This window comes from Scophthalmus maximus, chromosome 13, assembly GCF_022379125.1.
Source record: "Scophthalmus maximus strain ysfricsl-2021 chromosome 13, ASM2237912v1, whole genome shotgun sequence".
Lineage (NCBI taxonomy): Eukaryota > Metazoa > Chordata > Actinopteri > Pleuronectiformes > Scophthalmidae > Scophthalmus > Scophthalmus maximus.
Genome location: NC_061527.1, coordinates 16,705,702 through 16,733,543, shown reverse-complemented (window position 1 = coordinate 16,733,543; position 27,842 = coordinate 16,705,702). Strand labels below are relative to the sequence as shown.

The 27,842-nt window shown below is 47.7% G+C and overlaps 1 protein-coding gene across 2 annotated transcripts in view; it reads right to left on the bottom strand.

Annotated features, from left to right (window-relative positions):
* Window positions 1–17,752, bottom strand: part of midn (midnolin) — a 28,349-nt gene extending 10,597 nt beyond the window's left edge. Inside the window, exons 1-7 of one of the 2 annotated variants that reach the window (XM_035647471.2) lie at window positions 17,456–17,752; window positions 14,993–15,221; window positions 13,357–13,444; window positions 13,161–13,223; window positions 2,318–2,872; window positions 947–1,070; window positions 486–809 (exon numbers count right to left, since the gene is read on the bottom strand). In XM_035647471.2, the coding sequence (XP_035503364.1) occupies window positions 486–809; window positions 947–1,070; window positions 2,318–2,872; window positions 13,161–13,223; window positions 13,357–13,444; window positions 14,993–15,221; window positions 17,456–17,531 (1,459 nt within the window). In that variant the 5' untranslated portion in view covers window positions 17,532–17,752. Of the gene's footprint in view, window positions 1–485; window positions 810–946; window positions 1,071–2,317; window positions 2,873–13,160; window positions 13,224–13,356; window positions 13,445–14,992; window positions 15,222–15,728; window positions 15,960–17,455 lie in introns of those variants that run through there. The other variant, XM_035647472.2, reaches the window with a different exon arrangement.
* Between the last annotated feature and the right edge of the window lie 10,090 nt (window positions 17,753–27,842).

The following is a 27,842-nucleotide window of genomic DNA, read 5'->3' as shown; positions in this document are numbered from 1 at the left end:
GGTAAACCTATCTCGTTGGCGCACAAAAACAAAGCCAACTCTGCTGACGAGTGAAGCCTGACTGAACAGGTCCAAAGAAGCTTATATTGCATTACTAAGGAGAGACCCCCCCCCCCTTTTTGCTCTTCAATATGATTTTTCTTTTCTGGCTTTGTCAGAATTTTAAAGGTGAAATAATAACTGTTCAGCGACACAATGATGCAAAATAATCCCAACGGAACTGATAGCTAACCACGATGTGTGCTGTGAGAATAGAAACAGAGAGACAAAGATAACAACGAATTCTTCAGTGGGGTTGCAATGCAAGAGCAGAGCCCAGTAAAATGGCTAGACTGCAGTCATTTCCCACACGCACAAAGTCCTCCAAAGCTGTGGCAACTGCAGGAACAAGGGTTTCAAGGGAAGCAAGAATGACTTCATGTGTGTATGTACAGTGTGCAGACATGCTCGCACGAGCAGAGAGCGTGTGGGGTAGAGACACTCACCAGGGGGTTTGCACATGCGGATCTGGCTCTGGCACTGCACCAGCGGATGAAGAGTCGGCGGAGGGATGCTAGGACTGCCAGCAGGCACAGAGGTAGCTTTGGCAGAGAGGCCCGTCACAGCAGCAACTGGAGGTGAAGGAGGCGGGGAGGGGGACGAGGAAGTGGGTGAAACACACTGGGTCTGGTACCGGAGCTGGGTGAGGGACGGGGGCATGCCCTGGTAGTGGCGTGTGGCGCTCAGTAGGTCATTGAGGATCTGCAGGATGGTACCAATATCCCGCCTGGGACGCCCAGTGCTGTCCTGGCAGTTGGGGTGCAAAGTGCCTGGGAGAGGGAGCGAGACAGAAGGAATAAGGAACACAAAATATCTCATAAAAGAGGCTTTCGGCTGGATCTCACAGTGCGGATGGTAATTGCATAGAGCGGCAATAAATCTCAATGGCAGCTCAGTGTCCCCTTACCTGAAAATGTCCCCGAGAAGACTCCGGGAGCGTGGTTGACAAAGCTCTCAATGATGGCGCCAGGTTTACGGGAGCGTGAAGAGGGACTGGAGCCACTGTTAGGGCTGTTGGTGCTGCAGTTAGCCTGGAGGGGGACATGATACACAATGAGGCTTGTAGACAAGAGCTGTTTTAAAAGAACAAAATATATTTCCGTATATGTAGGTGGAAAAATCCTCACATCCGAAACAGAGTCAACATGTACATCATCTACAAAGCGTGCGAGCTGGGGGATGTTGAAATCATGTAAGTTGAGTTCTGTAAGTGACTTTCATTTCAGGGTGTAGTAACTACTATTTGCACTATGTAAGTAACCTATGCAGTAAAAGGCTGCTGTCATTAGAAACCACAGCAGGAAGGAAACATGAGCTTTCTACCAACTGATGGCCCAGGACACCCAGGATATCTTGTCACCTCAAATCTGAGAAACGGACCATACTCGACAATGTTACATACTACTTCAAGCTTGACTTGAATCACTCAAATGACATCTGAAAGTGAAACTGAAACCCGTGCAACGGCCTCTGCGTTCGTGAGTTTAACGCATGTGAAAGTCTCATGAGGAATCGCCAGTTCTCTTTTCTCACTACTACACAGGCCTGTCTTTCTGTTTTTCTTGTTGTGAACCATCTCTCCCCCACATAGTCCGCGGACATCTGGTTCTTATTCTCTTACCAGAGGCTGGAGCTTGGGGAGGTAGACAAAGTAGAAGCAGCAAATGTGGTTTGGTGGAGATGAGTGAGCCTGTGCTTGTGCATGTGTGTGCAGCTGTTCTTCGAGTTAACCAAAGTTAAATAAATGGTTGAAAAGGTTAATGACAAATGACTGAAAACAACAAGGTTAATGATCAGTCTTGGCATGAAAAACCAACTCTGATTCATTCAGAGTTCGTCCTCTCTGACTTTTTTTTCTTCTCATCCTCATTACTCCACCCCCCTTCACCCCATATAATTCACTGGGAAGGATGAGGTCATATGAATGTCGTGGCCTCCTGGCTAATTGTGCGTGTTGGCCTGTTTGTATGTATTTGGTAAAGCAGCCTGCACTCCAGTGACGAGTAATTGCACTATGGAAGCACACACACACGCACGCACACACACACACACACACAGACACACACACACACACCCTCATGCTGCTGGGATATCCCACTAATCTAATCACTACAATGTAGGAAGATTTAGCTGTGTGCGTGGCACTCGTGTCGGTCCTAAATCATCCCCTCCCTTATTCATTCGTGATAGGGCTGTGACAACACCGGTAGCTTCTTTTAAAGTTAGCTAGGGCAGATGACAAATGTGTAGCACAAATCACATTATGTTTGCGTCTTACCTCGGGGCAGAGGACTGGGGCTACAGGGCTGGCCTGGCCGATGTCTTGGCTGGGTTGGCCTGAGGAAGGCTGGTGGTAGTGGTGATGGTGGTGATGGTGATGAGCTGGAGAGCGTAAAAGACCTCCAGGGATGTGCGTAGGGCGAGGGGAGTGGGTTGGAGGAGGGGGAGTAGGGGGGCTACAAAGGGCGGAGGAGGGCGACTGGTGGTACATGGCAGGGAGCGGCTGGTGGTGTGTGGAGGGCAGGGGGAAGGACGGGGAGCCCGGGGAAGAGGGGGAGGAAGGGACAGGGTGAGGCTGGGACAAGTGGGGGCTGGGGTGACTGTGTGGATGATGAGGGAGGTGGTGGGAGTGCGGGTGAGGGTGGGGAACACGGGGCTGCCCTGTCGGCTGTCCCACTGCGGTGTCCGCATTGCCCCGGGTGATGAGGTGTCTGTGCTGGAGTTGGGGACCCCCAGACTGCTGCGCCGCCAACTGCAGCTGGACGAACATCATGTGATCCCCTACACGCAGTGCCAGGGTGAGGGGGGAGCGGCCAGACAGGAAGTCACTGACCTGCAGGTAGGAAGAAAGAAAGGTTGAGTTGAGTTATCTAATTCATATGATTTTGCAGAAAAATCCCCCAACACACAATTGTCAAATGACAAAATCACCAAAAAGAGCAATATACTGTGGTGACTTGTTGGTACAAAGGTACTTAGGCTCCGTCAAAATGATGTACTGAAAGCCAAACCCTAAAAAGAGAAAGACTAAACGATGTATATAGATTCCTTTGTAAATGAACAGTCCACACCATGGACAGCAGTTGAAATTCTCACACACAAGTGCTTTGAACTCCCCCACTCATAGAGACATGGACACACCACATTAGCCCATCATGCAATCAATCACTTTTCTGTAACATTGGCCTATTTACATCTGCCGGGGAGCGTTGGATGAGGAGGACTATTGGAAAACACACGCACAAACAGAGCCCACTCTCACTTGCTGCCCACTGCCCCTCAGTCTGTTCTTAGTCAGCAGTGTCATTTAGCGCAGAGACAAAGGCCACCCTTCTCTCTGGCCCGGGGCCTGAAAAATCAGTCCCACGTCCAGGAAATACACCCCGCCTGCCTCTCCAAGACAGAATGGCCGATTGTCCGGGGGTCTGCGGCGGAACTGGAAGGGCTGCCCATTTTTGGAGCTCTGGCAATGGGCGACAGGAGCCAAGTGTGGGGGCCTCTACTGATCCACCCATGGCCCCGGATGGACACACAAATACACACAGGATAGCGGAGTTGTCACGACTTGGCTGGAGGATTCACGCTAAACAACAAAAGTTCTCTTGTCCCCCTCATGCAAGCCTCTGGCTCTCTCGCTGTGTATTGCCACTCACTGCACAAGTCACTGCATGAGTTTCAGCGTGCGTGTGTGTGTGTGTGTATTTGTGTGAGTATTTTCATGTGAGAGTCAAACGAGGGTCAGAAAGCCTCTTTGGGCCATGAAGACTCAGCAGTAATGACATCTCAGGTTCTCCCCAAATAGAAGCAAACAGAAACAAACAGCACTGGCAAATGCAAAGTGACGCCTCTGTCTAAAAAGGTTTCAACAACCCCTACTGCCAGTATGCTTTCAGCCCCAGGAGAGGGAGGGAGGGAGGGATGAGGAGACAGGAAGAGAGAAGGAGCACTGAAAGGCTACGTGAGAGGAAGAGAAAGCACAAAGAGGATGGGAGATGGAGAGAAAGACCAATGACAAAGCAGAGAAAACAAGTAATGGAAACACGTACAAAGACAGCAGAAAAGAGCAGAGGGCCGCACTCCCTGCAGACCACGCAGCCTTTGGAGTGTGCTTCTGAGATGTTGGCCTGTAGTTAACCCTGTGAACCACCAGGCTCTACCCTCCATCACTTCTCTCCCTTTCTGCTTATTTATTTCTCTATCGACCGCTGGCTCTCTGTTGCCAGGGTGACCTTTGCACATTGGTATTGACATGGTGCGGAAAAGAGGAACGAGGGAGAAGAGAGGCAGGTGAATGGACATGGGGGTTGGGATGATCTGATGGCTGCATTTCAACATGTAAATAATCAACAGCTAAGGCAGCAAAAAAAACTGTATACAGGCGGCTGCAGGATAAACAGAAACTCAGCCTTTTCAGAGTGTAAACTCAGTCACTAATGGCTTGTTGATACAGTACACACCCACCATGATTACTCCATCGTGGTAAGACAATAAACTCAGCCCAAGGCGGGGTGTGAAGTGAGGAGGGGAACAGGGGCAGGGTGTTACGTGAGATCGCTCTCGGAAACAGCGTACAAAAGGTCTCCTAATAGACAATGTGTGCATTTGTGTGTGTGTGTGTGTGTGTGTGTGTGTGTGTGTGTGTGTGTGTGTGTGTGTGTGTGTGTGTGGGGGGGGGGGGGGGGGGGGGGGGCGTTGGGGGGAGGTAGAATCCCAAAGTGGGTGGGTGAGAGAGAGAGAGATAAGAGAAAAGGAGGGGGGAGGAGACCCTGACTATGCCTGTGACTGACAGCTGTCAAGAGAATGAGTCGACAGTTTGGGAACCCACAACACACACACACACACACACACAAACACACACCAACGGACAAATACAAAAGTCAGAGGCCGTGAGGGAGATCATCAACCCTGTGTTTAGTTAGAGGGAGGGAGGAGGATGGGGGATGCAGCCATAATAAGTGAGTTGTGTGTTTGTCTGTTCAGACCTCATGTTCTGCATCCACAAATATCCGAACTGTGTCAATGTCCAGCTGAGACGGGTTCACACCTGGAATCAGAACCAGGTCTCGAGTGACTGTTGTGATTGGATTTAACCTCCCCGCTCGTGTTTGACAACCAAACTGCAGCTAAGCAGAATAATATGCTCGGCCATACAGCCGAGGTCAGAGCCTCTGTTAATCATACACACTTTCCCTTAATGTGGTCATGGTTGCTTACGTTGTTCAAGATGAGATTGAGAGAGCAGCCATAGCTCTGTTTATATCCCTCTCCTACTAAGGGATCATGCAGAGTTGCCATTTAATGTCAAGTCTGAACGGGGCCTTTTCGCTCGAGCAAGCATGCGAAAGAAAGTGAGAGAAAACGGCCGACAGTGAGTGACAGCAGGAGAAACAGAGCAGCCTTGATTGCCCCCATAATGACTAGTGTGGATTATTCAAAACCACCAAGATGAAATTCACTTACTCCTACTGAGCTTCCAACACCACAACGTAGGCTTCAAATTAGCCTGCACGAGGGGCAAGCCTTCTCCCTCTCACTTCTTTTTTTTTTTTTCTCTTCTTTTCCCTCCTCGGGTCCATTTTTGTCACTTCTGGAGTCTCGTAGCATCCTTTTAGGAGTTGCCCTCACTCTCACTTAAATGAGGGCTAAAAATGTTACAGAGAAGAAGGGTATGCGTGTGACTCATATGGGGTCCACACACACACACACACACACACACGCACGCGCACGCACACACACCACAACTTCATCTTTAGGCCAGAAATTAAAAGGCCACAAACCCACACAAGCACAGACATCTAATTTGCAGGGAAAATGATAGGGCGTACTGTTCAACTACTATAATCTGATTGGTCACTTTCCTTTCCCCTCCGAACATTGACAAAAAGGAGCCAAAGTAAACCTTTAGGTGTGGAACTACTCTAGTCCTCCAAATGAAAAGATGCCGTGTTTTCTTTTCGACAGACGCACTGTTTTTCTTCCTGACACCCAGAAAGGGAGAGTGAACAGCCTGTGTAGCTGGGAGCCGGGAGCTGTGGAGTGGAACACCTGAAATAAGGCCCGTTTCCTGAGGGAGGGGAGGAGGCGGAGGGTGATACAGCGCAACCTGCCCGCATGCCAGAGGCTAGATTGGCGAGAGCGATCAGGTAACAACAAGCCTCTTCCAGACGGACAGAGACTGTGAGAGAAACAAGGGGAGTGAGTGTGTTAGAGAGGGTGTGTATGTGTGTCTGTGTGTGTGTGTGTGGGGGGGGGTTCTCTATTGCTGAAGAGCTGGCGAGCAAATGATTCCCAGAGGTCTCGGCTAGCAGCTCAGCTCCAGTCCAAACATATCTGTCTGCTCTCAGGAGCGCAGCCAAGACAGCCAATGTGGCTGGCTACCGCTGACGTCAGGACAAACACCAGATAGAGCCTTCTGGAACATCACAGGCAAACAAAAGATAGCTTCTATGCTTGGCTTTAAGTCTGCAGCCCTCCCACTAATGCTCCAGCATCCCCACCTTGCAACTTGCGAGGCACTCGACAAAATTCCAGGCCTTTGCAAAAGCAACTTACGGCCGTCTGTGGTGCTTGTCCGCGAGGGACGCAAGACAAGGAGAGTGGAGGGCCCCACTTTTGTTGTGTTAAGGCAGACAGAGAGGAACCAGCCCTTCATTGTTCTCTTTCTGATGCAGCGGCAGTGGTATGCAAAGAGATGAGGGGCTCACGCCTGAAGAACAAGGTGTGCGTTTGTTGAAAGTGACATACATGGGTGATTATGTCATAACACAGTATACTCAGGGACATACGGGAGTCGAGAAAGAACTGTCAGACTTCATCACACCCACTGCTCTTCTTTAACAACTGACGCCTGAGCCAGTGCCATCAACCATTTTGTTTGAGTTGCCGGGATCCAGGACGTGGTATGTTGTTTAGCAGGAGGCTCTGGTTGCTATGCAGGGATGGGGGAGAATATGATATGGAGGAGTTGAGAAAGATGGAGGAAAAAGGGGGGAGGATGGCATGAGAAAGGGAGGGAGCGAGGGGGGGGATGGGTGATGGGAGATGCGGGCGATGGGGGTAGGGTGTCAGAGTGGTGGTGCTGATGGTGGGTGATGAAATATTCAGTGAGAGTGTGCCTCTGGCTCCTTCCTCCTTTATTTTTTTCTTCCGACATCTCTGGCTGACAGTTTTATTTATTGGGGTCCCTGTGGTTCAAGGAACTCATTTGCAGTCGTTCTTCCTTTGCACACTAAAGCAAACTAAAGGAGGCCGATAAGGAGCGGGGAAGGAAGAGAGAGGCTGAGAGACTGAGGGAGGGTGAGAGGGAAAGATAGTGCGGCGCTGGCAGCACTGAGCCGACATTCATGAACAACTGAGCAGCTTTGTGCCGGAGGATTGGAGGCCAGGACAGGAGGGTGGAGAGAGGGAAGCCACGAGAGGAGGAAGGGATCTTCGCCCGCCGTACTTCAGTTCCAATGCTGCTCACCTGTCAGAGTGCTAGGTGAAAAGTACGGTTCAAAAGGCTGCTTATAAACCCGCCTACCGACCTAGATGTTTTGATCGCACCAGGACACTATTGATAGTCTCTGTACAAACACACACCGGCTAAAGATGCAATAACAGGCTCTCAAAAGAGAGGGGGGGGGGGGGGGGGGGGGGGGGGGGGGGGATGGATCAATGACTTGCATCATGCCCCAAATCCTAAAAGTAGCCAGAGGGTTCTTCAAAGGCCCCATTAGACAGATAGGCGTCTGTAATGCTGCCTGATAAGAAACAGAGGGAGCTGAAAGGAGTGAGAGAGGACCAGCTGGCCATCACTAAATTTGATCGGCTGAGAAAAAAGAGGGATCAGAAAGGCAAAGTTCAGGATGATCAGGTTACGGCAAAAATCGCTCCCCCAATCTCTGACTGTGCCAACAACTGGTCAGCTACATTGAGCCCATTCACATGCACACACTAATTCAAGGCGAATAACAGCAAAGCAATCCTTGTATGTCTCCCGCTTGCACTCCTCTGAATGCTGATTGATACAATTTAATGATGACTCTGTGCTGTTGGACAAGAGCGTTGATTGGCGATGAACAGTTTCTGTACCCAGCAATACCAACGTGTGGACACTTTCATAACATCATAAGCAGCAGCAAAAGCAGACGGGGGAGAACGCCTCTCATCTGCTTGAGATGCAGTAATTGGGAACAGGTAAAGGGAGGGAGTGCGAGAGGAGAGGGGCTCTGTGTGACGCGATGTAGGACAGTGTTAAGGAGAGTGGCACTAAGAAATGGCTGCTGTCTTTCTTCAGTTTGTTTCTATATGACCTACTGGATCGACCGGGCTATTTTGATCCGGCTTCTTTGTTTCAACGGCAGCACATGCCTAATTGGCTTCAATTACACTTGGTGGTGGCTATCAGACTTGATATTCCAGGCCTCCATCCTCCCACACAGTAGCCCCACTAGTCACGACGTCTGCTTCTCGAATGACAAAAGCTCAGTGTCACCGGGGAATGAGACAATGACGGTCACGACTCAAATGTGGAGAAATAAGACTACCCTGGTCGCTGAACGAGGGGAACACACAAAGACACACACATTGGAGATGTTGGCACACGCACACATGCATATACACAATAGGACAATGAAATCCCTTAGCAAAATCCATCTCTCCCTTAATTGCTCCACAACACACCTTGATTCCCTCCACACATCCCAGCGTCCCCCGTCCCACTGTGTTTTGAAAGCATCACAAAGGGGATTACACACAGGTGCAAAAATACTGCGTGATCAGCTTATTAATGCAATTTTCAAGGCCAGGATTTACATGAGTAGGGACTGAACAGGCCCTTAGATCTGAATAAGCCCCTTTCATACAGCCGGTTCAAGAAAGGAATGTTGAAATCTTATTCCGCCTCGCTATTCCCTAACCCATTCTGAATGGCTGGTATGGAGAGTCGGCCGTCTTGGCGGTGTGTTCCGGGTACAATTCTGTTTGCCTGACGTGGCCAGACATGTGCGACGAGAGCAGACACAGCAGGCCAGGCGGTCTTTGTCGATGTGAGTTGTATGATGTAGTGTCGGTGTGTATTTCTGCAGTCGTGAGTTACCCAAGCACATGTACTCATCCTCCCCATTACCTCGAGACAACAGAACCTGCACACACACAAATTGACTTGACGTGTTACAGAATGACTTGTGCAAAGCTCTCCCTTTGTTTCCCCCCCCCCCACCACCTGTCTGGTCCACTGTGGCACCCCCTCAGGGAGGCAGAGCAGAGGAAATGAGGTGAGGGTGACCCAGAGGTGACTCCCCACGCATTGTTAGCTCCTACTAGTTTGCATCTGTCTGACTCTAGACACAATGCCTGTTGTTCCTTGAGCAAGGTGAGGAGGAGAAGAAGGATGGGAGTTGATGAGGACAGGGGTGCTTTTCCACAGGAGCGAGAAAGAACGAGCAGATATACGCAGCAGCATATTCCACAGGGGACATAAGGAATGGCAACACACATCCTCCTCCCAAAGCAATCTGTGTTAGTGTTCAAGGCAAAAATTTGTCAATCTGCAGCCCGCCGAGCCTCGCTCCAGCTGGGCCGCGCATTGATTTTAAACCCCGTACGCACCGCTGTAGCTAGCTGCACTCATTGGGTATAGTGACGCCTATGGATGTATGGCAGATGAAAGGGGATTGTGGGGGAGAGCAAAACTTAAAGAGTGACCCTCGATCATTGTTGTGTGTTTGAGGGTTTGTCAGCTGGGCAGGTTTGCTTTAAGACAGGAACAAAGAGGTGGCTGCATGGGGGGAAGGGCAATGGGGGGATGGTAAGGGTGATGCCTGCCTGCCTGGTTGGCTTTTATTCTAACATCAATGTGCATCAATGAGCAAATAGTCCCTGTGTGCTGAGAGGGACATATAATCCTTCTCTATCTGTCAAATGCCAAGATCGATAGATGGAGGGCTGGTGTCACAGCCTGCATATGCCTAGAAACTGTGAATACTGCTTTCATTTCCCTTTCACTGCTTGTCTTGTAAGTATACATTCATTTTACTACTCGGATCAGACGCTTTCTCATTCTCTGGGCAGGATCAGAAATCCTCTTAAATATATCCCTTCAATTCTGGAGTGTGTGTGTGTGTGTGTGTGTGTGTGTGTGTGTGTGTGTTCACGCATGACTGTATAAGTAAGCTGTACACACTCACAACCTTTATTTAGCAGACAGAATGAGAAGAGAGTGTTGCGCAGGCAACTGTATTTTGATGGGCTGTCAGGAGGCAGTGGCTTAATACAGCTTAGATGTCATGCAAAAAGTCTAGTGAGATTCCGGAGGAAGAATTAGGGCAGCCAGCACTGTCCTTGCTAAAGAGGCCCGCCATCGCGGTCAAACTGAGGCAGCTTGCCGGACTTGCAAACCGCAGCACATTTAAATTATAGGGCCCTGGGAGAGCTGTTAAGCAGAAACACGAGCGGGAGAAGGAGGGAAAGGGGGAGACGGTGCAAAGGAAAAATCCCATTTCGATAATTGCCGGGGCTCAATTTCCATAAAACATTTTCTATCTAACATGTTCCACAAAAGTCTGAAACAGCCCTTCATGCTGTCATGTTCCGCCTGGCCGGCTGGGTTGCTAGCTGTTAGCTGCACACTCCAGGAATTGTGATTAAGGAGAAGACGCGAGGCGATCCCCTCGGCCCAGTCTTCCATGAATACACACACTTCCCGGGAAAACACACGATGTGGAAATCAGACCCCACTTGGCCAAAATATATGGAGTGGTGAGGAGTTATAAGGGGTCCAGGTGTTCAAACGCACTTCTCCTAGGGCTACAACAACCACCCCACATTTTCCCTCGGCTATTTTTGGGTGTATGGGCATATCTGTTTTCACGCAAGACACATTTAAGAGCTAAGTGCATTGATTGATTTTTGATAGCCCCACAGTTAAGGGGGAGAGAGGAAATGAGGGGAAAGCTTTTGTGTTCCTATTTTCTAATCTTACTCGAATCCGTAATCTCTCCACAATCTATATCTCTCCCTTCCACTTCATGAATTATAAAGAGGAATCAATTTCGCTGGATAAAAACACACTAAAGCAGATTTATGCCTTTATTCTAACCTTTTACCCTGATATCACTCTTGCTCTGTGCGTTATTCCTTCCATCCCCCAGGCAGGATTACCATTAACATCAAAATAAAATATGCATGCACCAGTAATGTGGCGTTAACAACTATTGAGGAAAAACGCAAGCATATAACTCAAAATGAACCTGCGAGGTATACAGGTTTACTTAATGTGGCCTGAGAGAGACGCGGGGGGGGAAAGGCAGAGTGAGAAATCTTCTCTTGTGGGTCGCCAGTAGAGTTATCGTCTGCCTCTGGTGAAAATGAGTCGCTCATGGCCGCCCAGCAAAGGCGTACCACATGATGGGCACGGCTTCCTTCCAGCCCACTGCCACTCTGACATGGACACACACACATCCAGTAACCAGACATGCACACGTCCACCTACACGCGCAGTCATCTGCTGTCAGTGCTAGAAGACGCCCGCTGAGCACACACACACACACACACACACACACACACACACACACACACACACACACACACACACACACACACACACACACACACACACACACACACACACACACACACACACACACACACACACACACACACTCACACACACTCACACTCACACTCACACTCACACTCACTCACACTCACACTCACTCACGAATACGCACACACACAACCACAAAACAAAGCCCGTGAAAATTATCAGCAGGGAATGAAGCCATACCAAACTGCACTCCACTTCCCCTGATAAAAACTGAGTGTGCAATTTCACCGTTTTGTGCTGTTGTGACATCAGTCGCCGGTGCAGTTACGCACATCTCTACGAGAGGAAGTCGCTGTGAGTCAGTCAGCTGCACGGCATTTCATACGTCACGCTCTTGTCTGTGTGCATTCAGCTTTATCGCCTCTATTCTCGCTTGTGCTCTCTTTGCGGCCAGCGCAGAGATCTATTTGCCCTTTTTTTTTTTTTTTGGGCTTTTACTCTCACTATTGATCATTTTGGTGAGTCACGCCACACTGACTCAAATGCATACTGTATTTCACTTGGCCTAAGGAGCTGTTTTGCTGTAAATCAGGGTGTAGGACCCACTCAGACTATGCATGCTATGGCTTCCAGGAACCCTATGCTAATACAGAGTGAAAAGGCGGTCATCTGATGATCCAGCACTCTGTTTATGAGTTAGTGAGACCACACTCAGTCTCCATGCAGCCACAGCACACTTCCTGGAAACTTGCCTGTCCGTGTGTGTGTGTGTGTGTGTGTGTGTGTGTGTGTGTGTGTGTGTGTGTGTGTGTGTGTGTGTGTGTGTGTGTGTGTGTGTGTGTGTGTGTGTGTGTGTGTGTGTGTGTGTGTGTGTGTGTGTGTGTGTGTGTGTGTGAGAGAGAGCGTCTCTCAGAGGCTGAAATACAGGAGTGGAGAGAGATTACAGATAAAGATATAAACAGAAAGGTGGAAGTGAGTGTTATCTGCTCATCCTCTCAGCATCTCACAAATAAGCCCTTGAGTTTGCCCTGGCTTCCACACACACACACACACGCGCGCGCGCGCGCGCACACACACACACACACACAAGCGCGCGCACACACACACACACAAGCGCGCGCACACACACACACACACACACACACACACACACACACACACACACACACACACACACACACACACACACACACACACACACACACACACACACACACACACACACACACACACACACACACACACACACACACACACACACACACACAGATGTTACTAGGATACAGGAGGGTGTTGCTGCTTATTATATCCCAACAGCTCACACTGGATGTCTAGCTTGGCTTGGCTTGTTTAAGAGGCTGAGATTAAACAAGCAAAGAGGCTTGTGCTCGTGCAGCCTGCTCATCTCATCTCCCTCTGTCTCTTTCATGGCCGGCCCGTTGCTCTGCACTTGACCAAGGCTAAAACCTCCCATATTCCCCATGCAAACACACAAGAAAGGCTCCGGAGCTCTGTTCAGGTTGCAGGCATGGTAGGATACAAAGTTTGCTACATCCATATTATTCCCGCGTTGACAGAGAGAAAAGTCTCTTACCTGAGTTTCAGTCAAGCTCTCCAAGGCTTGCATTACGGACTGTTCTGGTCTTGACGCTTGAGACTGCACAAAAAAAAACAGGTATTTAAAATAATTGGTTTTAATGAACTAAAGGGAGCAGACACCAAGTGCATTTCTATGCAAGAATGTTCATTAGAAGTACCAATGAACAGTGTCAGTGTCAGGTGGGCCTTACCATTAATCCTGCTTCAACAGTTGGAACAAGTGTTAACTTGCTCCCATCCGAGATGCCAAGATCCTGGAGTTTGCCTGAACTTAGTCGCCTGCGGGTTTGGGGAGAACAAGATAATTAGACGGTGCTGACAATATCTTCTCTCTTCAGACACACAAACAGCCTTCAGCCAGGGGGGGCAGACAGACTTCAAAACTAGTTTTGAAAAAAGAGCCGCGGGTGAAAAGCTCCTTGAAAGAGAAATATTGATTTGGCTGTCATATTTCAATTTCGAGTATAGTGGAGCTTGACAATTGCCCGCAGTGGATATTTGGCACCACTGCCACTTGCCTAAGTGGAGGTAAGGGTTTTCTTTTGGCATTTTCAGTTGCACAAATAAGGAGAGCCCAAACTCTGCGCTCAAACCAAAACCCGCAGTCCTTTTGATAATCATGAGAAAACAGTACAGCAACTTTACTTTTTAATGTTTGGTGCAGAGCAGGAGTATCTACCCTAAGGAAAAGCTTTTATCATGCAGGTCATGATGCACCAGAACCCTTCACGTGCAGGTGGAGTGACTCCCATAGCGTAGTGGAGATTTTTTTCAGGACATCCTGCTTGTACAAGTATGACCCAAATCTGAACACGGACAAACAAAGGCCCTCAGCGCCGACTTGCTGCAGGTCTACGGTTTTGAGGAGCAGGATGGGGATTAAAAAGTGGGGGTTCCGGGTTTTAAAGGATGATGTGATTTATTGGGTGATTACAGTGGGTGGGAGGGGATGGGGGGTCTGAAAAACAATGCTGACTGTTTGCATGTTCCAACCCCCTCCCCTCACATTTTGCATAATACCACCTGCACTATTGTTGGTTCATTTAACCTGGGCCAGGTTCATTTGGGAAATGCTGAATACTGTAGGTTTTGGTGAGTTTTAAATGACAAAGGGCTGTGACTAATCCCTGGCCCATGCAGCTCTGTACTAATGTGCTATTAAAGGAGCGGTTTTTCTTCTTCTGTGTGCTCAAGAAAACCGGCCCGCCGAAACATCACACCCAGAAACCCACTGAAACCACACAGGAGTTATTTTGCCTCCAATGATAGAGGCTATTCCCGTCGCACATCCCAGCCCCGGATATATATCCACCTTCCCTGAGACAGTAACATCAAAGATGAGCCATATGCCTGCCGCAGCAGAGTAAATAAATTACAGGGCTATCGAGTCCGTGTGATTACTCATCAATGTTTAACGCGTATGATGCATAAGCAATTCAGTCGGGCTTCGGTATTTATAATGAAGGAGGGATGGATCGATGCAAGTCTGCAGATCGCCTTGTCAATACTGTTCCAGTGACCGGTGTGTCCCCTATGCGTAATTCCAATACAGTGGTCAGTGGTTTCCTTGAATGTATCGACGGCCACACAGCAGCCCAAGGTTGTGTCTGAAGCCCCCGGGTGCTCCAGCACGAATACATAAATACAAAGTATGGATTAAAGCACATCGCCTTAACTAGGTTTATGCACAGGAGTGACCCGCACTTTACATCTTGTGGTGTTTGTGTATAGTCCCGAGCAGACACTGGCCATTGAGGACAAACGCATCATTTACAGGACCCCTTCCCATATGCAGAGAGGCGCCGTGCTCACATCAGGTTTACTCACGTGTCTTTGTGGAGCAGAGCGAGTCTCTCTTTTGGTACTTTGAGTCTTTGCGAGAGCCTTCTCTTCAGTCCCTCCACGGTCTCCTCCAGGGGCAGAGAGAGCTCGAAGCGTGTGCCGGTGGTGGAGTGGATGTACAGATTCATGGAGGGCTCGGTCGGGACGGCCTCGCAGGACGAAGCCCCGCGGCTGGTGCAGCTCCGGGCGCTGGGATGCTGGTCCATCCGATAACCTGTGGTTCAGAGAAGCGGGTGTGGGGTCAGGATGAGCCGAGCCGGGGATGGAGAGTGTGAAGGGGGGATGGCGGTGAAGCAAAATCCGTCGCTTCGGCTACCGTCCCTTGTTCTGCTTTAGAGTCAAAGGCAGCATTCAGATCTCTCTCTCTCTCTCTCTCTCTCTCTCTCTCTGTGTGTGTGTGTGTCTCCCTCTTCCTCTCTACGGATCGTGGTGCCTCCTTCCTCTCGCCTTTCCGAGAGTCAGAATAAAACCCGGTCCGTCTTCTCTCCGGTCGATATCACGAGAATATTCCCGCGGGGAAAAGTAAACTACGCGCGGATCACTTTTTCCTCTCCTCGTCCGATCGCTCTCTTTGTTGCTCTCATCAGCGCAGCAGCTCAAGTCCCGCCGCTGTGAACGCTACGGAGATGTGCAAAGGCCGGGCTAGGATCGCAAGTTTGGCGTCAGCTAAAAAAAATAAATTAGAATCGCCGTACGGACGCTCATTTACGCACGCGTTTACCTTTTTAAAAACGGCGAGGTGTGATCACGATGAAATCAAACAAAAACGACCGAAGTTCCTCTCGGTGCTTTTGAAAGCCTTTGTCAGCTTCGGGGGGGGGGGGTTAAAAAAAATAGAACAACCGGCTCCGTGAGCTGCAGAGCCTCGTACGGCTGTGGTGGCGAGAGGCTCTCCGCTGCGCACTCGTACCGTACCCACAGCCGCTCCGCCGGATTATCGACAATGAACATTTGTCACAACGTATCCCACTTCCACCGTCGACCGAAAACACGCCCACGGCCCACCGAGGGCGGCGCGGCCAATCGCGCGAGAGCTCCGCCGGGACGCCGCCGCCCTCAGCCAATGGGAGGCTGCGCTCCACACCCACGTGGAGGGCAGGCGAGTTTAAGCCATTCATAATAAATTACAGCATAGGACAAACTACGTGTCCTCAGCGCGGCGGCGCGCGGCCGCGACTCCTGCACCGAACACCGGGGACCGAACACCGGGGACCGGGGACCGGGGACCGGGGTCGCCTCGCGGGTCTGTGGCTGCTTCGAGCAGGACACGGTTAAAAAAAGAATCGATTGATCAATCGCGTTGCTATAGTAACCTATACCCTCTACTGCATGTATCTTCACCAAGTGCCATGTAGCATGTTTCATGTATTATTATAACAATACTTCTTATTATGATGGAATTTTAGACGGACGGTTATAATCTGTCAGGTCACATCTCTAAAAAACAAAACATGTGTTAGTTAATGTCGCCTTCCTACAGATCTGTGCAACTGCCTCAACATAACATTCAGCATAAACGTGTTGTCTATGACTCGGCTTCGATTAGTGAAAAATATTAATCAGATTGACTAAAGCTTGCACACACACCATTAAAGAAGTGATTGTGAATGAAACACAAATAAGGTTGCTTTAACAACCTTTTTTTCTCCCGGAGGAAATATATCATACACATTGAAAGTAAAAGATAGAGCGAATGCAAAAATTTAAGGCAAAATGTTAAATATGACTTGATATTCGTCAGTAAGTTGCATGGCTGTGACTAGTTGCTGCACAAATTAATGTTTTTTTTCTAGTTTAAGGCTATACAAAGAATAGATGATGATCAACACCATCACTGTAACAACCCAGCGACAGAGGGACAGGTTGACAGCACACACATCCCTAACCCTTTTCTTCCAACACGAATAGGCCCTTTAACGCTCAACATAAGATACTCGACCGCCACCCAGTGGCCAAAGTAGGACACTTTCACAATCAAACCTTGCAAGGGACTCGTTTAGTTGGAAGATTTTTTCATGCGGGACTTTATGGCGAGCGTGTATCCATCAGAAAATATGAAGTCCCTCGTTTATGATTCGGAGTCAATTGCACATTAGCTGACTCATCTCTCGGCACGACTGTCACTGCTCCGGCGTCCCATTACAAAGTTGTAATGGAGCTTCGGAGCGCAGACAGCAGCGGCAGCGACTTACTGTCAGCGAGACATAATTTACACGGACCGTGTCACCCTCCTGTCGTCGATACCGGCCTCACTGAGTTAATCACGGCCGCGGCATTTACACGAAAGGTGGCCGGCGCGATCGCCTCACGGCCAGCGTGCCTTTATCGATCCGCGATCGACTCGTCGCCGATCGATTCCCAACCCGCCCAACGCAATGTGACCAGCGTCAAACTTTTTTTCGAAGGGGATCTCAGTTAACGTGAAGAGAATATTTGACGTGCACTCACCAATTATTGTGGCGAAAACCGCGAAGCCTCGCGCCGAGGTGTGTCGTGTCCCAGTCGGTTCCCCCAGCTTTGGCATGTGAAGTAAACCCAGTCGGTGATAAATCCCAAACACTTCGGGTGTCCTCCTCGCAGTGTGTATTCTCCGATCGGTGCGCGGCTACGTAGCGGACCCCCCAGGAAAGTGCTGACCAATCAGGAGCGTCGCTGTTTTAGATCCTCCGACGTGCTGCTGCGCGTGCTGCTGGCGCACCGGCGTCTGGCTCTCCACTGAGCTCGCAGCCGGGAAGGTGAGACACCTCTTCACCGACTCCTCTCGGATATGGGCGGAGCGAGAGAGAGAGTGGTGGACTTGTTATTTCAGCGTGTGATTTAAGGTGGCCCCGGCTCCACCGCCCTCCAACGGTCGGTGGGGAAAGAATGCGCCTGCGTTAATGCGGCAGCAGTTTAAATTCAACTGTTGTTAACGCGCTGGTCGGCGTTTCCATTAAAACGATTCTAATTGGAAAGTGAATGTGAATAGAAACAAAAATAAAAAAATAAAAAATATACAACCGGCCCCGGGGAATACCACCTTAAAGGAGTCAACGAAACGAGCGTCGCGGTGATATCGGGGGCGTGGCCAGGCTCTGACGACATCGAGAAAAATGTCACCGGGCAACAGCAGGTAAACATGCTGCCTGGATACGAGACCCCGCACACAGATAAACAACAACCTCGTTGGCAAGTTCCACTTCCGTGTTTTTTTGTTTTGTTTTTTGTTTTTGTTTTTGATTGGGGCGGGGGGCGGGGGGGGTGGACATTTGCCAAAGTCACGTAAAATCACTTTTATTTCTGCCCCTGAAATATTCACACAAACTTATATAATCGTTTTTGTATGAACTAAATGTGGATGGCAGTGCCGGGGAATAATTCTTGAGAGAAAGTAGAAACATTTCAATACAAACAGTACGTACAAGTGCAAGTATTGATTCAAACTATTGCCTGTTAAATGTACTTTTTTAAGGCTTAAAGTAAAATAACTAATTATATATTACTATAATATATTATATTATCATGTAGTAAGTCATTACATATAGTAGTAACTAGTAGTAGTAATGTGATTATTGCTGATGCATATTGATATAAGTGCACCAAACTTTTACGTTTTCATAGGTTTATCATATTGTAACATGTTGTAACATACAAAAATGTTGTGGTGTTAAAAATACAATATCGCTGTTACAAGTACAAAGTAACACAAAATGCAACTACGTACTCAAATACACGTACCTTGAATTTATACATGTAGGCAACTTGAATAAATGTACTTTGCACCACTGAACATTAGGACAGGCTATTGTTCACTGAATGTCTATATGGAGCTCACGTATACGATAAAATCAGAGATGTTGTGCAATGTGGCGCGGAAAAGGAAGAAAAAAAAGAGTCAGCTAACATTCACCAGCCAAGAACTGTCCTTCCTTCCAGCCTGAAGACCAGCACAGTCTGTCTGATTACAGAGAAACATTCCACCCTGGTGTGCAGCGGACGTTGTGCCCCACCAGCATATCATCACACTGTCTGAGAGATGAATCATCCTCGTGTGTGTGTGTGTGTGTGTGTGTGTGTGTGTGTCAGGGAGAGAGGGAGAGAGAGGAACCAGTGTTTGTTCAAAAGAAACATTGGTGTTATCTCACAGAGACTCTACAATCAGACAGAGGTCCCTGTCTTTGCCTATTGCCCCGACAGCTCCTTCTCTTGCTCCCTATCTGTCTCCATCTCTGTCTTTCTCCCTGGGCGATGCTGACTCAGTAGAACAAAGTGAAAGGAGTTGGTTAAACTCCCTCCTCTACTTGAAACGCAGCCCTTTGTTCGAGTCAAACGCTGCGCTTCTACGAATTCGCTCGCCTCTATAGCCTGTTTTGATGCTCGTCATGTTGGCGGGAGCACATTACAGGATCCGTGTGTCTGTGTGTGCGACTTCAGCACAGAGAGAAAGATAATGTGCATTGATGTTCGTCACCCCAGCTGCCTGAGAGTCAAGTTCCTCTAAAATAATTGTGTGAATGCACAAATTTATCATCGCGCAGTCGAAAAAAGCCAAATGGTTTTCCCCTGTGTGCTGCATGGTGCAGTAGGATGCACATGGATACGCCTGTGATGGAGGATGCAAGAGCAACCCTCGCATGCAGCCATCTACATGATAATGCATCACACATACTTCTGGGAAGAGTTTATCGACAAGGGAGGAAGGCCGCGTGGGCGGGTCGTAAACATTTCGCGTTGGATATCAGATCTGCTGGGACAGAGCAGCCTGTGTGTGATCATGTGTGTACCAGTCTGCGACGTTGTGTATGTGTGTCCATGCAGGATCAACAGCGCGTCAGTTGTTGTGAGAGCCTGAGTGTGTGGGACATGTGTGGGCGTGTGTGTGTGGGTGGGTGGGTGAGCAGCATTCCTATCCATCAAAGTCACCAGTGGGCCGCCCTCTGCCTCGGGAGAAAAATGAACCATGCCCAACGCTGCTGTTGTTCTCCTGCCACCATTTCCTCCTGATTCACCCGGAGTGGCTGAGAGTGGGACAGACACACCTCGCGGTCGCAACACTCACGATGTTACCAGCGGAAGCTGACACACAAAGATTCCCGCATACCTTACATGCTGACACAAACGATATGAATCAATTCTTGTAAATCAAATCATACAAGGCAGCGTCTCTCTGGCAGATTTCAGGGAGGATCTAAAATAACTGGGCACATGAACTCATACAAACATGCACTGACAAAAACATACAGTACACAAATTAAAAGTGTGTGAGGTGAAGGGTCAGTCAACATTCCACGTATTGGACGTAAGGCACAGCCTCACCTTGAACTTATGTCCCATGTCTAACTAAAAACAGCTAGAGTATTTGACTATCACTGCCACATATTTGACATATGTAGAGATAAATAATAATTTCACAACTATTTTTGTTGTTGCTTAGTGTTTAAAGTTTAGCTTGCGTTGGAGCCCAGACTTAAAACAGTTTTTTTGTCAAATTGAAATGTTGGTGTTGAGTCAAAGTAAAGATATCCAAACATGTTGGTACTGATACTGACTGAGCTGCTCAGATTTGTATGTGGCTCTAACATGATTTACATTTCAAAATGCCCTTTTTCTGAAGCCTGTGCTTATTTCACAATGCGTTTTTTTTCTTTCCCCTCAATGTCACTTTTAATCAAAAAATTCTTTGTCAATCAGCAAACTTCAGTTGAGTGACAGGCTGTTGCTTCCGTCTGAAAGACACGGATCACATAAGATGTGTATAGTATTGGATCCTCTGGCATGAAGATGACAAAGTCACAGATGAGGTCTGCCGTTGTGAACGTCAGCATGTGAATATACTATGTGCATTGTGTTAATAACATAGAAAATATTATCACAAAGTAGATCAAAATTCAAGCGCACATCAGAAATAATAATAATGATGGAAAATGATTTAACCTTCAATCTGTTGTCGCCTTAAAATGTTGTTTCATGCTGCTAAAATACACCGATCAGCCACGACATAACAACCGGTAAATGTTTTGTGCTGTTGTGGCATATCGGTGTATTTTCATTCTGATTCACTGCTATAATTATTTTGTACAACACTTTTCTCTGTATGTTTTTGCTACATGCACTTCGTCGTTCCTCCATGCTTGAAAAAATCATAGTGGGGTCATTATTAGATGTCGGGATGGAGTTCAAAAGCACCCACAGAGTACAAAAAGAAAGACAGAAAAGAGTCATCAGATAGTAGAAGGGGTGATGAGTTGAGTGGGAGTGAGAAGGATTTCAGTTTGGACAGGGGCTCTGATCCCACACCTGCAGAAGGAGCACTGTTTGAAGTGCTCGCCTTCTCGCTCACAGCACAGATGACTGATGACTCAACTCGAGCTCTGCGGCTTCAGAGCCACACGGACTGTCAGAGCCCCGGCTTGAGAGAGAAAGACAGAGAAGGAATGTGGCGAAACGTGCAAAGACGGGACAAGGAAAGAAAGTGTCACTTTGGACTATTATTTAGTCACACTCACAGTTTTCAGTAACTTCTGAACATCCATGCCAGGAACATTTCAACCACACCAGACCAGCTTATTTCCAGCAGCGCGAGTCACGACATTCCCTTGACTTCAATCCTGAAAAACTTTTTTTGATTGAAACTTTTCAGGAAGCAGGCACTTGCTGCTGCACATTCCAAACGTAGTTGTGACGACCGATTAATGAATCACAACCAAATCCGGTCGGGTTCACACTGTAAGATTCATGTATGTAATTTGCGGCCGAGTGAGTGATTACAAATCACAACAACCTCTATAGACTGAACAGCGCTCGGAGGAACACTGGATACGCGCCAAACATTTCACAATCATGTGCTTGCTGTATTCATTCTCTGCAGATGACGCATGCGTCATATGGATGAGTGTATACCGTGTCCAATGATGAATAACATTATGTACTGTTCATGTTTTGTTTAGTCCTTATTCACCGCATTCCCAGGTGGCAGGCAAAGTTGAGGAGATGGACTTGGTGTGTAATCAGAATTCATTTTTCATATTTTGGCATGTGGATGTGTTGTTGCTAGTGTACAGACAGCGACCACATTGTGTGAAATGTTTACAAAAACATATAGTTGCATTCTAATTAGACAGTATATTCTCGTATCGACTAGTTTCTTTGGGTAAAGGGATACCTGATGAAAAGACGCTCATGACTTTACACTAAACATGAAGCTATACGGCCAAGATCTGGTTATTTTAGCATAACAAAAAGACTGCAAGCAGCGGGGAGCAGTTTGTGCGTCTTTATCAAAGCTCACTGACACTGACACAAGTTATGGCTTGTTTGTTGAATTGGTACAAAAAACTGAAACCAAAAGCAGAGCGCTGTTGTTTTATGGGCGGCTATGGGCAGGACTATTTCTTGACTAGGTGCAGTGATGTCTTGAGATGTCAGTGAGTTTTAGTTTTAATATTGAGTGTATTTTTTTAACCCATTGGAGAGTCACAGCTGCTTATTTAGATGGAAAAAAACTAACATTTATCATCATATGACAGGAATGACATCAGTAGTACTGCATTAACTTTTCCAACCAAAAAGATAAGAGACACAATGAATCATTCATCATCATGTGGTATAAGTGATACGATGATGACATCATTCCAAAAACGCCGTTATTACCATATATAATGTTAGCTTTGTCTGGTTTGGGTGTATACAGTGCATGTACAGCCGGGCCCCTTTCATGCTTTTAATTTGTCTCTGTGCTAAGCTCAGCTAAAAATCTCTTGGCTGTCCTCAAGCTTCATATTAATCATAAGATGCTTTCACACATGCACCGCAACAACGAACTCAGACCCAGACACCACTCCGAGGAGCTGAGAGGCAGAATACCAATGTCTGAAACGGTTGGACCGGAACATTAAACGGATGAGTGACTTTTGATGACATTGCCTATGCTGCGACCTGTATGCTCTCCCCGGGCACGGCTCCTCCACCCGAAACAAGCGGAACATAACCAGAGCGAACCCATCTCACGCGGACGGTTTACGTTTGTGTGCCGCGTGTGTGAAAGGGCAAGTCATATGTGAAAACAGATTTTCGGACATGAGGGTGTTTCCTCTCCTTTCATTCAACGCTTGGCACGAAAGCAAATTTGTGTGTTTCTTAAAACGTAAAGGCTTCCCTTTAAGTTACATGTCTGGTTGAAAACCATTTGCTCGTAGCAGCATAGTAATGTTAATCACCACTACGATTTCAGCCTCCACATGGATCCTGTGAGAATACGATGTACTGTTATGGCTTAGCCTATCACGTTTGTAACAGGATTTCGCACCGGGTCCCATATTTTTTTGTCCATGTGCAGCGGACCATTTGTCTTGTTCACAGTCTCGTGTCATAGGACACTGGTGGTGCTGCAAACTCGCAACCCCCCCCCCCCCCAGATCCAGACCTGTCAACCGCTTACTGCACAGCCTCATCAAAATGGTGTAAATTCAACACCCCCACAAAGTGGACCTGATAATTGATGCTTTTTACGGAGCCGGCCTGCTCGCACTAAAGAGCCCACAATAGGACTCAGCCGGGAACCGGGTTGAATGTGCTAAATAAGCTAATGAAATCCACCCACAGGACACAAGCCGGGCACGATGAGAACCTTTTCGAGCTGTGAAACTCGGCCAAGCTGGGAGGGTGTTAGCGCTATCTTGTTTGTTTATTTGTCTGTTTGACAGCCCCCGGCGTAGCGCCAGAGGGACTGGTGGTCCGACAAAGGTTAGATGTCAGCGTGAAGAGTATAAAATAGAACAGATCAGAATAAGTGTGTGTGTGAGAGAGAGAGAGAGAGAGAGAGAGAGATAGAGAGAGAGATGGGAGAAAAAAGGAGTGAGGAAGAGAGTGGAGGAGAGGGAGACTCAGGGCAGGAAGTGTGGGTGGCATGGGTAGGTGGTTTTGGCAATGCTGAATGGACTTATTGCGTATTACTTCTGGTTAAACAACGATATGACTATTGCAGTGGCTCTACCCATTCACTGGGTAGTATCGGTTGTAAAAAGAAAAGAGAAAAAGTTTGATCGCTGAGGTCAGCGTGTGTGTGTGTGTGTGTGTGTGTGTGTGTGTGGAGGGGACACCAAATCAGTGCAAGCGCAACATGTTACGATGTTCGCCAGCAATCCCAGCACTTCTGCTCAGAAAGAAAACAGATAGGAGGCATTAGCAGTGTGTGTGTGTGTGTGTGTGTACAGTACACAGCGATGAATACCAGATGCAGGCATTTCCTTTGTTGGTGCAAGCAAGTTCAGAACTTGCCAAATCTTGCTCTCCTCCCACATGGTTGAATACTTCCACACACACACCCACACACCCACTCCAGAATTCTTGCCCACTAAACCTCCTCCATCCCACGCTCAGGGGTAGCCGAGGCTGCGGGCTAATTCAATCTTGGCTGCTGCTCTTCTGCTTTCCATCTCTCCCGTTGTCTATCTGTTCTTCACCCTTGGTCCTTGCACTCATACTCTGGCTGAATTATCTCTCCTGCTGCTTTTACCCCTCCCCTACCCTTGATTCACTTCTCTACTTTTTGTTTTCCTTCACACTCTGCGCGTACAGCAGGTCTCTCCTCCGCGGTTAACATGCAGTAATCTAATCACTGATTGCAAAGGTCACTACGGGTCACATGATCGGGCTGGCAGGCCGTGCAGAGCGTTGATCTCATCTGCAAACGTCAGCGCAGGGGAGTGCGCAGTGGCCTTCTCCCCATCATATCCTTAAAATAGCCCTCCGTCCCCACTGATGACGTCATCCACTCCCGTCTCCCCCTGGCTCTACTGCCCCCCCCCAGCTCTCATAAAGAGACGGCGGGGTAGACGATCTTCTCTCCTTTCCATCGCTTCCTCTTTTAACTTTCCAGGCTATGCTCTCTGTTTGTGTTTCACAAGAACAACAGCGATTCCATAAAAGACAGTTCATTGTCCCCTTATGCTCTCTAGCACACGGCCACCTCAGGCAAACCTCCACTCAGGGTGTCTTCAGAAAAACTGGGATAATAACAATAATAACATGCAAATGAATGCAGCCTTCCACAGCATGCCAGTGTCGAAATATATGAAATGCCACCCTCATTTCGGAGAAGAGCTGACAACAGAATGTCACCCAATGACGTCTGGTTAAATATTTACCGTGTATGGGCGGAATAGCATGAGGCCAAAGTGAGTCACACCGACCCTCTGTATCTATATAACTAGTGATCAAAGGCGAGGCTTCAATTTAACTCTCTCCACGCCAAGGAAGGAGGAGCAGTTGTTCTGCTGTGACATCCCCACGCAGCGGGGATACCGGTACACCTCAACGTGAATCAGAAACCGCCACTGTCATACAGTATGCCCATTAAACCGGGAAGCAATGACTGTTGAGTGTTTCATTCAGACATGTAAATTCATATTTTTGACCAAACTTTCTTGTGTCGTAGGCTTCTTGAAGGAAAGCCAGTCAGAAATATTCACAAACCTTAATTTAAACTGCCGATATACAGCGTTACACACATTCCTAATACGTATTCCACATTTACACTTCCTGTACAGTCATGCTGTTCCTAAATGTTGTATGTACCCTTTTTGTTTTTCAGCCATGCGTGGCTCTGGCGATGGTAGCAGAGTGATAAAATGAGTATATGTCAGGTGTACGGGGACAAACAAGCACACATATTAACAGCCATAGTGGCAGCAGTGTGTCACACAGGAGCATTACCTAAAAACAGACACCAAATCATCATCACTCCTCTATTTGGTTTATTCACGCTTCCCACTGTGCCTCTTGTCTGATACTCTGTCAGGAACCAGAAGCAAAATAATTGTCCCGAGACAGAGCCAGGGTTGACAACAAAAGACAGACTCCGTCCCCTTACATTCAACTGACGGCAGTTGGTCGTCCTGGTCCCGTCTCCTACATCCTGCTCGTGTTAACCTCCATCAACATGCCCGGAGCGCTGCAGTGTAAACCAGACGATAACTAACCTCACCTCCCTCGCTCCACCAGGCTCAGGCCTTGTCTATGTTTAGTCACGTGTGTTCTTTCTGTTTGATGATACTTGATACAGCCAGCGGGGCCCACGATGGTTAATTAGTCAGTTGTGTCTATTTATACCAGCTGACATGTCTGGTGTTAGCTGCTTGTTAAGGATGTGTTTATCCGCCGCGCGTTGCACAAATCGAGACGGTGGATGAAAGAATCTGTATAATCGGACACATTTCTCGGTGGGTTGGCTGCGATGAGCTTCAATTCGGGGGCGGTTTAAAGGGTAATTTGAGACTACAAATGGGTGTGGAGAGAGTAATTCACTGGTACAGTACATAGTGTCATTACATTATAAAATGTTTTATCAAGCAATGTCATCAGCAGATCAAAGAAAAATGGTTGAAGTAATGGAAATAATTAGGAAAGGGGAATAATAATAAATCTAATCTGTCTCAGATATGACGAAGGTAATCAGTGTCATCACGGGATCTTTGTGAAGGACCTTTATGATCTTGCCTTTGCTAAGATCATAAGATCATAAGATCATTCACATTTCCCAAGAGTTTGACTCTTTGCCACTGAGAGCACAGACACGTCTCCTGGCTCGCGTCCCTCCACCTCCGTGACGTCAGCAGCAATAAATATCATGAGTCATGACCCCTGAATTATTGGCCGACAGTAGACTAATAATTAACTCAATGGTAGGGTACAAACTCTTACATCGACATATCATATGGCATAGCCTTGTTTTCAAGCGTGCTAGTTACCGCCGTCAAGGACATTATGTTTTGTTTGTCTGTTGGTCTGTCTGTCAGCAGGATTGTTAAAAAACTACACAACTGATTTGCATGAAGTTTTGTGGAGGGGTGGGGCCCAAGGAAGAACAGGCGGAATGCTTTGCATTTCCTTAATCGCGGCGAGATACGGCGGTAGCCTTGGCAGCTCTAGTTGCTCTCCGAGCGCCCTTCTTAGTTAATGATATTTCTGGGGAGGTAGTGCTGTGAATTGAGAAACGGTGAGTTTATTACAACCGTGCCGACATTGTGTCATGAATGGTTGCAGTGAAAAAGTGTGTTAAGTACCTTCATTTAAAAAACTGATGTCAATATGGATATTAAACTGGGGACCACAAATTTGGTTATTGTGTTCATTTGGCCATATTTGTAAGTATGCTGATTTGCTTCCTTTCTAGACGAGAAGACTTATACTCATGTGTCAAATATGAAGCTCAAGCCACCGGTCAGATCGCTTGCCTTCGCCCAAAGTCTACAAAGTATGGTGATAAAGCTACTGTACCTTGGCTGGCCAGCACCTCTGAAGCTTACTAATTAATACATTATCTTTCATTTGTTTAATCCGTACAAAGACTTACGCGCAATGATGACCTTTATAGTTTTTTTACGGGTTGTTAAGGCTAAAGTATTTCTTGGTGGGGTGCAATACCACCTTAAAACCCCAACATATTGGTTTTACACTTGAGATTAAACAAATGAGACTTAAATTGCGAACCAATCTAAAACAACCAGGCGCTGGCCATAGACCTTATGCTCTAGGTAACATGACATATTACTCAGACACATATACTTGCTTAATATTTGAACACTGCATTCTGCTGAAATATTATGACCATAAATAGTTCAAGTATCTACGAGGGCTTCGATGCTACAATTCATTTATCTGACCTTTTCAAAGTCAGTACTTTGGATTTTCTATTTGGAGTCATGGAACAACCCCACCTCCCGGGCCTCTACATGTGCAGTCGCTCAGTCAGACGCTGCATTCGGAGGATGTCTGGCCTAGGCTGAACTCATGCGAAACACACACGCATGCAAGAATAGCCATTTGCCACATGGACTGCATGTTGCAACACAGCGGT